The sequence below is a fragment of the Artemia franciscana genome, chromosome 19, assembly GCF_032884065.1.
Source record: "Artemia franciscana chromosome 19, ASM3288406v1, whole genome shotgun sequence".
Lineage (NCBI taxonomy): Eukaryota > Metazoa > Arthropoda > Branchiopoda > Anostraca > Artemiidae > Artemia > Artemia franciscana.
The window spans coordinates 27,611,176-27,620,762 of record NC_088881.1 but is presented as its reverse complement, the minus strand read 5'-3'; the positions used below and the strand labels follow the sequence as shown (position 1 = coordinate 27,620,762).

The following is a 9,587-nucleotide window of genomic DNA, read 5'->3' as shown; positions in this document are numbered from 1 at the left end:
TACCATTTGTTTTGAATATTTGATTTTACGTTAGATGGCGTCTATTGTAATTATGAACTAGTTTAATTTTTATTTATCACGTAAAAAAAGAAGCTTTTTATGCGACGATAAGTTATTTCGCTTTTCCAAAAGATGTTTTCCCTGATATTACCTTATAAAATTTAAAAAATTCAATTTCTTTTACTGAGTTTTGAAGAATTTTCTCTTGATAAACCGTAACCGTTATTTCTTCGTTTTGTATTATCTTTTTAGTGTAGCTTATGAGCTTTAAAATAAAGCATTATTGTACATTTTGTTTTCAAGGAATCTTCTAAATTATTTTCACAGAATAACCAAGGGCACCCATATTTTTTTTGTGAAGTTGGTAAGCCTGCAAGAATTTTTCACGGAATGGATGCGAAAACTAAAATAAAAGGTAATTTTTTCAAGAAAAGTATCATATTTTTCGTTATTATAGAATTTTTCACATTTTCCTATCCTTCTCGAAGAAAGCAGATAAAAAAAAAATCGCCCAAAACGAACTATATTCCTAGGCTACCCCTGTCAGTCAAGAAACTCGCGAATTCTGAGCAACGGTTCTGAGCAATGCAGTTTGAAAGAGTTCATATGCAAGATTCAACATTCTTTTTCTCAACAACCAAAAACGGTTTGAGTTTTTGAGTTCTTTAAACTTAAGCTCTGTTACGAGCAGAAGAGTAGCAATAGGGAAGGGGGCAATGGCATCCCCCAAAACTCAGTTTTGTATATGACGTCAAATGCTTTGTATATGACGTCATTATAAGTACATAAGAAGGCGATTCAAAGAGAAATTTCAGTATAAGTCTTACAATGACAGAAGAAACAGCCAAGGAAGCTGCTCAAAGAGTTAATTCAAAGAGAAATTTTAGTATAAATCCTACAATGGCAGAAGAAACAGCCGAGGAAGCTGCTCAAAGAGTCAATGCCAAAAGGCTTGCGGCTAATAGAGAAATTACCAAAAAATCCTGCCGAAGAATCACAAGAACAACGTGAAAACAGACTGGCGGCTCAAAGAGAAATTGCCAAAAGAAAGCGTGCCGAAGAAGCTGCTCAAAGAGTTAATTCAAAGAGAAATTTTAGTATAAATCCTACAATGGCAGAATAAACAGCCGAGGAAGCTGCTCAAAGAGTTAATTCCAAAAGCCTTGCGGCTAATAGAGAAAGTAAGAAAAGAAAGCGTGCAGAGGAAATTACCCAAAAAAAAATCGTGCCGAGGAATCACAAGAACAACGTGAAAACAGGCTAGCGGCTAAAAGAGAAATTACCAAAAAAAATCATGCCGAGGAATCACAAGAACAACGTGAAAACAGGCTTGCAGCTCAAAGAGAGATTACCAAAAGAAAGCGTGCCAAGGAATCACAAGAACAACGTGAAAACAGGCTTGAGGCTCAAAGAGATAATGCCAAAGGAAAGCGTGCCGAGGAATAACAAGAGCAACCTGAAAATTATCGCCTGGCATTCAGGTACAGCCCAGTCGATGATTATAGCTTGAGTAGATGTGTTCAAATCGGGACTATGTCCAAAATTTGTCCCTATTGTAGAGCCTTGAAATTTAATGGTGAAACAATGGGAATGTTTTGTGCCTCAGGAAAAGTCAAACTTCTTCAACTGGCTGCACCACCAGAGCCATTGAAGACTTTGCTTACTGGAACTACGTCAGAATCTAAGCGTTTTTTTGTTAAACATCAGAAAATATAACTCATGTTTCCAAATGACGTCGTTTGGTGCCCAAATAAATAATCAAGATCAATTTATGCATACTTTCAAAGTAAAAGGGCAGATTTATCATAGAGCAGGTTCCCTTCTACCATTCTCAGGTGAGAATAATAAATTTTTACAACTGTACTTCATCGGTGATAGAAATTCCGAATTGAATGCACGTTGCGAAATTTCTCCCGACGTTAAAAGGACTATCGTTTCCCAATTGCAACATCTTTTCGATGAAAATAATAATTTTGTGCGTCTGTTCAAAACAGCCATCGATTTGATGCCTACTGACACGCATAAAATTGTTATTTCCGCTGACAAATGCCTCCTGGCCAACATGTGCGTAGATACAATGCTCCAACTATCGAAGAAGTGGCAATTGTTATAGTCGGTGATCAGTTTTTACCTCGAGATATTATTCTTCATAAGCGAAACGCTCAGTTGGTAAGAATTGCTGAAACTCATCGATGCTACGATGCCCTACAATATCCTATCATTTTTTGGGATGGAGCCGACGGCTATCACTTTAATATTAAATTGATAAATCCAGCCACTAACAAAGAAATGAATAAGAAATGCAGTGCGATGCATTATTATTCCTATAGACTAATGATTCGGCAGGATGAAGACAATTATATTTTCAAATGCCGTCAATTGTTTCACCAATACATCGTTGATATAGGTGCAAAGATTGAATCAGAACGTTTGCTATTTATCAGTCTGAATCAGACCAAGCTCCGCTCTGAACAATACATTCATTTGCGAGACGCAGTTGTAAATGACGGTAATACCACTAACGTTGGAAGATTAACGATTTTACCTTCACCATATGCTGACAGTCCCCGTAATATGCATGAATATGCTCAAGATGCTATTGCGTATATTCGTCTCTATGGTCATCCTGATTTATTTATTACATTTACATGTAATCAATCTTGGGACGAGATGCAGCAGCATTTACTTCAAGGACAATCGGTGGCTCATAGACATGACATTACGGCCCGTGTCTTCCGGCAAAAGTTGAAAACACTGACAAACTACATAGTAAAACTTAAAGCGTTTGAGTCAGTGCGATTTTGGTTGTACTCAGTGGAATGGCAAAAGCGAGGATTGCCACTCGCACATATACTAATACGGCTTTGTATATGCAGAGACAATGGGAAAGCCAAGAATGTTGTATATTCGCAATTTTTACGTAGTTTAACTCCTGCAGACGAAATGAATGCTTGCCTAAAAAATTCTAATTTATGGGCACACGTAAAAATATTAAAATTAACTACAAATATGCGTGTCCGATTGCAAAACGATGACTCTGGTCAAACAGTAGACTCAATTTCAGGACGTATACAACTACCTGCTGATTTCTGTAATTTAGTGACGTCCAAAAATAAATTGATTGAAAAAGTATTTCCGAATATTCTAAAAAATTATAAAAATAATAAATGGCTAAGTGAAAGAGCGATTCTCGCACCCAAAAATATAGACGTCCACGAAATCAACAATATTGTTTTGACCAAGATTCGAGACCAGGCAGTCCTTTACAAGTCAGTCGATACAGTTTTGGAACCAAATGAAGCGGTTGATTATCCATCTGAATTTCTAAATTCCATAGATCCTTCAGGGTTTCCACCACACGTGCTACAACTAAAAATAGGCGTACCAATAATACTTTTAAGAAATATCAACCCACCAAAGCTTTGCAATGGCACGCGACTTGCCGTAAAAAAAACAATGGAAAACCTAATAGAGGCCACAATCTTGACAGGGCCTTATGAGGGTGAGGCTGTTCTTATTCCTCGCATTCCCATGATTCCAACGGATCTGCTTTTTCAATTTAAAAGATTGCAATTCCCAATTCGATTAGTATTTGCAATCACCATTAACAAAGCTCAAGGTCAATCATTAGAAAAATGTGGTATAGATCTTAATACTGATTGTTTTTCCCATGGACAATTGTACGTTGCATGTTCGAGGGTCGGTAAACCTGACAATGTATTTATATGCAGCGACAATTGGACAGCGAAGAATGTTGTATATTCGCAAGTTTTACGCAGTTAATTTGTATTGTATCTATCTATCTATCTATCTATATAAAAACGAGTTGTGTGGATGCATGTTTGTTTGTTTGTAAAAAGAGCGTTTGCATATGACGTCATTATTAGTACATACGGCTTTGTATATGCACAGACAATGGGAAAGCCAAGAATGTTGTTTATTCGCAATTTTTACGTAGTTTGAAACACATATATAAATCTATCTATATTCACAGGTGGGACACAGGGACACAACTACAATGGCGCGTAACGACTTACGCGCGCGAGGGGGCTTGGGGGGCGCGAAGCGCCCCACCAACTAGGTGTTGGGGTGGCGCGAAGCGCCACCCCAACAGCTAGTATATATATATGTTTTTAACTACGTAAAACTTGCGAATATACAACATTCTTCGATGTCCCATTGTCTGTGCATATAAATAGATTGTCAGGTTTACCGACTCTTGAACACGCAACATAAAATTGTCCATGGGAAAAACAATCCGTATTCAGATCTATGCCCCATTATTCTAATGATTGCCCTTGAGCTTTGTTGATGGTGATTGCTAATCGAACATTCCTTGTGTCCCCGTCGTCATTTATATATCCCCCTGTGCCCCCGGCATCCCCCTTGTAGTTGTGTCCCTGTGTCCCGGTCGTCATTTATATTCCCAGTATCCCGGTCGTCATTTGTGTCCCTGTGTCCCAGTCTGTAATTTCTCTTTGAGCGTCCTAGTCGTCATTTATATTCCTTGTGTCCCGGTCGTCATTTGTGTCCCGGTGTCCCGGTCTGTAATTTATCTTTGAGTGTCCCGGTCGTCATTTATATCTCACGGCCGTTATTTGTGTCCCAGTGTCCCAGTCTGTAATTTCTCTTTGAGTGTCCCGGTCGTCACTAATATTCCCTGTGTCTCGGTTTTTAGTTTTCTTTTTCTCCTTTATTTTTCAGTTTTTTCCCTTTTTTTAGTTTTTTTTCTTTTTCATTTTTAGTTTTTTCTTATTAGTTTTTGTTTTTTTTTCTTTTTAGTTTTTTTGTAGTTTTTACCTTTTTTAGTTTTTTTTTTTAATTTTTTTGTTTTCTACCTTTTTTTTAGTTTTTTAGGTTTTTTAGTTTTTTTAGTATTTTCTTTTAGTTTTTTTTGTAGTTTTTATTCTTCTTTTGTATTAATGCTAAAGCCAAGGTTCGAACCTGGAACCTCTCGGACCTGGAACATAACGCTTTACCAACTCAGCTACTTCGGCTTGAATACATTCGTTTTTGAATTGGTATATGATGTGTCCCGGTCGTCATTTATATTCCCTGTGTCCCGGTCGTCATTTGTGTCCCGGTCTGTAATTTCGTCAGTCGACAAACATGACGTCAGACGACAAACAACTTCATGACGACATACAGCTCAATCCTTATAATGATGTCAGTCGACAAACGTGACGTCAGTCGACGCACAAACATGACGTCAGTAGACAGACACACAGACAAACAACTTATTTTTATATATATAGATTTTGAAAGATTATGTTCTCCGTTCACTCCTTTGATGTTACTTTGTTGATTATGCTACATTTGAATATCTTCTGAAAGCCGGGGCAAATCCTAGTTACTGCTTCCAAGAACCACATGAAATCACTGAAATAAGATTAACGAAACGTTTTTATTACAAACTAGCTGCTGGGGTGGCGCTTCGCGCCACCCCAACACCTAGTTGGTGGGGGCTTTTCGCGTCCTCCCCAAGCCCCCCCCCCTGCGCGCATAAGTCGTTACGCGCCATATTAGTTACGCGCCATTGTAGTTGTGTCCCTGTGTCCCACCTGTGAATATAGATAGATATATATATATATATGTTTTTAACTACGTAAAACTTGCGAATATACAACATTCTTCGCTGTCCCATTGTCTTGGCATATAAATAGATTGTCACGTTTACCGACTCTTGAACATGCAACTTATAATTGTCCATGGGAAAAACAATCCGTATTCAGATCTATACCTAATTATTCTAATGATTGCCCTTGAGCTTTGTTGAAGGTGATTGCTAATTGAACGTTCCCTATGTCCCCGTCGTCATTTACATTCCATGTGTCCCGGTCTGTAATTTCTCTTCGAACATTCCCTGTGTCCCGGTCGTCATTTATATATCCCCCCTGTGCCCCAGCGTCCCCGTTGTATGTGTGTCCCTGTGTCCCGGTCGGCATTTATATTCCCTGTGTCCCGGTCGTTATTTGTGTCCCGGTGCCCCAGTCTGTAATTTCTCTTTGAGTGTCCCGGTCGTCATTTATATTCCCTGTGTCCCGGTCGTCATTTGTGTCCCGGTCTGTAATTTCATCAGTTGACAAACATGACGTCAGTCCACAAACAACTTCACGACGACATACAGCTCAATCCTTATAATGACGTCAGTCGACAAACATGACATCAGTCGACACACAAACATGACGACACTCGATAGACAGACAACTTATTTTTATATATATAGACTAGCTTTGCTAGTCTATGTTGGGGTGGCGCTTTGCGCCACTCCAACAACTAGTTGGTGGGGGCGTTTCGCGTCCCCCAAGCCCCCCCGTGCGCGTAAGTCGTTACGCGTCATATTAGTTACGCGCCATTGTAGTTGTGTCCCTGTGTCCCACCTTTGAATATAGATAGATATATGTTTTTAACTACGTAAAACTTGCGAATATACAACACTAACTGTTGGGGTGGCGCTTCGCGCCACCCCAACACCTAGTTGGTGGGGGCGCTTCGCGCCCCCCCCAAGCCCCCCCGCGCGCGTAAGTCGTTACGCGCCATAATAGTTACGCGCCATTGTAGTTGTGTCCCTATGTCCCACCTGTGAATATAGATAGATATATATATATGGTTTTAACTACGTAAAACTTGCGAATATACAACATTCTTTGCTGTCCCATTGTCTTTGCATATAAATAGATTGTCAGGTTTACCGACTCTTGAACATGCAACATATAATGGTCCATGGGAAAACAATCTGTATTCAGATCTATACCTCATGATTCTAATGATTGCCCTTGAGCTTTGTTGATGGTGATTGCTAATCGACCATTCCCTGTCCCGGTGTCCCGGTCGTCATTTACATCCCCCTGTTTCCCCCGGTGTCCCCGTTGTAGTTGTGTCCCTGTGTCCCGGTCGTCATTTATATTCCCTGTGTCCCGGGTCCCGGTCGTCATTTGTATCCCGGTGTCCCGGTCTGTATATACATTCGTTTTTTAGTTTTGTTTTTCTCCTTTATTTTTTTCCTTTTTTTTTCTTTTTTAGCTTATTTAGATTTTTAGATTTTTTAGTTTTTTTATTAGTTTTTAGTTTTTTTTTCTTTTTAGTTTTTTTGTCCCGGTCGTCATTTATATCCCCCTGTTCTCGTCATTTACATCCCCCTGTTTCCCCCGGTGTCCCCGTTGTAGTTGTGTCCCTGTCGTCATTTATATTCCCTGTGTCCCGGGTCCCGGTCGTCATTTGTATCCCGGTGTCCCGGTCTGTATATACATTCGTTTTTTAGTTTTGTTTTTCTCCTTTATTTTTTTCCTTTTTTTTTCTTTTTTAGCTTATTTAGATTTTTAGATTTTTTAGTTTTTTTATTAGTTTTTAGTTTTTTTTTCTTTTTAGTTTTTTTGTCCCGGTCGTCATTTATATCCCCCTGTTTCCCCCGGTGTCCCCGTTGTAGTTGTGTCCCTGTGTCCCGGTCGTCATTTATATTCCCTGTGTCCCGGTCGTCATTTGTATCCCGGTGTACCGGTCTGTATATACATTCGTTTTTTAGTTTTGTTTTTCTCCTTTATTTTTTTCTTTTTTTTTTTCTTTTTTAGTTTATTTAGATTTTTAGATTTTTTAGTTTTGTCCTGGTCGTCATTTATACTCCCTGTGTCCCGGTGCTTTGTTGATTGCTAATCGAACATTCCTTTTGTCCTGGTCGCTTTCTCTTTGAGTGTCGTCATTTATTTTTTTCTTTTTTAGTTCTTTTAGTTTTTACCTTTTTTAGTTTTTTTTTAGTTATTAGTTTTTTTAGTTTTTTACCTTTTTTTAGTTTTTTTAGTTTTTTTAGTTTTTTAGCTTTTTTATTTTTTTTATTAGTTTTTAGTTTTTTTGTAGTTTTTGCCTTTTTTTTAGTTTTTTTAGTTTTTTAGCTTTTTTATTAGTTTTTAGTTTTTTTTGTAGTTTTTGCCTTTTTTTAGTTTTTTTAGTTTTTTAGCTTTTTTATTTTTTTTATTAGTTTTTAGTTTTTTTTGTAGTTTTTGCCTTTTTTTTCTCTGAGTGTCGTCATTTATTAGTTTTTTCCTTTTTTTTTTTAGTTTTTTATTGGTTTTTACCTTTATTTTAGCTTATTTTTCAGTTTTTTCCTTTTTTTTAGTTTTTTTTTATTTTTTATTTTTTTTAGTTTTTTACCTTTTTTTAGTTTTTTTAGTTTTTTTAGTTTTTTAGCTTTTTTACTTTTTTTATTAGTTTTTAGTTTTTTTTTGTAGTTTTTGCCTTTTTAGTTTTTTATTGGTTTTTACCTTTATAGTTTTTTTAGTTTTTTAGCTTTTTTATTTTTTTTATTAGTTTTTAGTTTTTTTTGTAGTTTTTGCCTTTTTTAGTTTTTTCAGTTTTGACGTCACCTGATCCAGTTTTTTCAGGTGACGTCACCTGACACATCCACACATCCACAGACAGACAACTTATTTTTATATATATAGATTCTTCGATGTCCCATTGTTTGTGCATATAAATAGATTGTCAGGTTTCGTCATTTATATATCCCCCTGTGCCCCCGACGTCCCCGTTGTAATTGTGTCCCGATCGTCATTTATATTCCCAGTATCCCGGTCGTCATTTGTGTCCCAGTCTGTAATTTCTCTTTGAGCGTCCCGGTCGTCATTTATATTCCCTGTATCCCGGTCCTCATTTGTGTCCCGGTCTGTAATTTATCTTTGAGTGTCCCGGTCGTCATTTATATTCCCTGTGTCCCGGTTTTTAGTTTTCTTTTTCGCCTTTATTTTTCAGTTTTTTCCTTTTTTTAGTTTTTTTTCTTTTTCAGTTTTTAGTTTTTTTGTTTTTTTATTAGTTTTTTTTCTTTTTTAGTTTTTAGTTTTTTACCTTTTTTTTAGATTTTTTTTAGTTTTTTAGCTTTTTTAGTATTTTCTTTTTAGTTTTTTTGTAGTTTTTACCTTTCTTAGTTTTTTTTCTTCTTTTGTATTAATGCTAAAGCCAAAGTTCGAACCTGGAACTCTCGGACCTAGAACCTGGAACATAACGCTTTACCAACTCAGCTACTTCGGCTTGAATACATTCGTTTTTGAATTGGTATATGATGAAATAATTCAGACGTCATATGCGGACAGACAGACAGACACACAAACACACAACTTATTTTTATATATATATAGATATGTATGCGGTCAAAAAAGCCTCTGCATCTTGCTGTTAGGAATGGAAGAGTTGATTTATGTCATTTGCTTGTGTCGTATGGTGCCGAAGTGGATGCAATGAATGAAGATAATGAAACGCCTTTAGTTGCTGCTATCAAAGCCGATAATTTGGATATGGTCAAGTATCTTTTGGAAAGTGGGGCAAATCCAAACTGCGCTCAGTGTTTGCACCATGCAGCTCAGGAAGGAAAACCTGATTTATGTAAGTTACTTATCTCGTATGGTGCTGATTTAAACACGGTGAATGCAAATAATGAAACACCTTTAGTTACTGCTATCAAAGCCGATAAATTGGATACGGTTAAATATTTGATTCACCAGCAAATTCAGCTTAATATACGAGTGTCCTGTGAATCGCTAGAGTTGTTATTTTCTATGGCCAATAGACATCTAGACGATCGTCACAGTGCAAAACATTAA

At 37.1% G+C, this 9,587-nt stretch overlaps 1 protein-coding gene across 1 annotated transcript; it reads left to right on the top strand.

Annotated features, from left to right (window-relative positions):
• The first annotated feature begins 9,131 nt into the window (after positions 1-9,131).
• LOC136039117 (ankyrin repeat and EF-hand domain-containing protein 1-like) lies at positions 9,132-9,587 on the top strand. The gene has a single exon (XM_065722601.1). It carries the CDS (start codon positions 9,132-9,134, stop codon positions 9,585-9,587), a length of 456 nt encoding a protein of 151 aa, XP_065578673.1.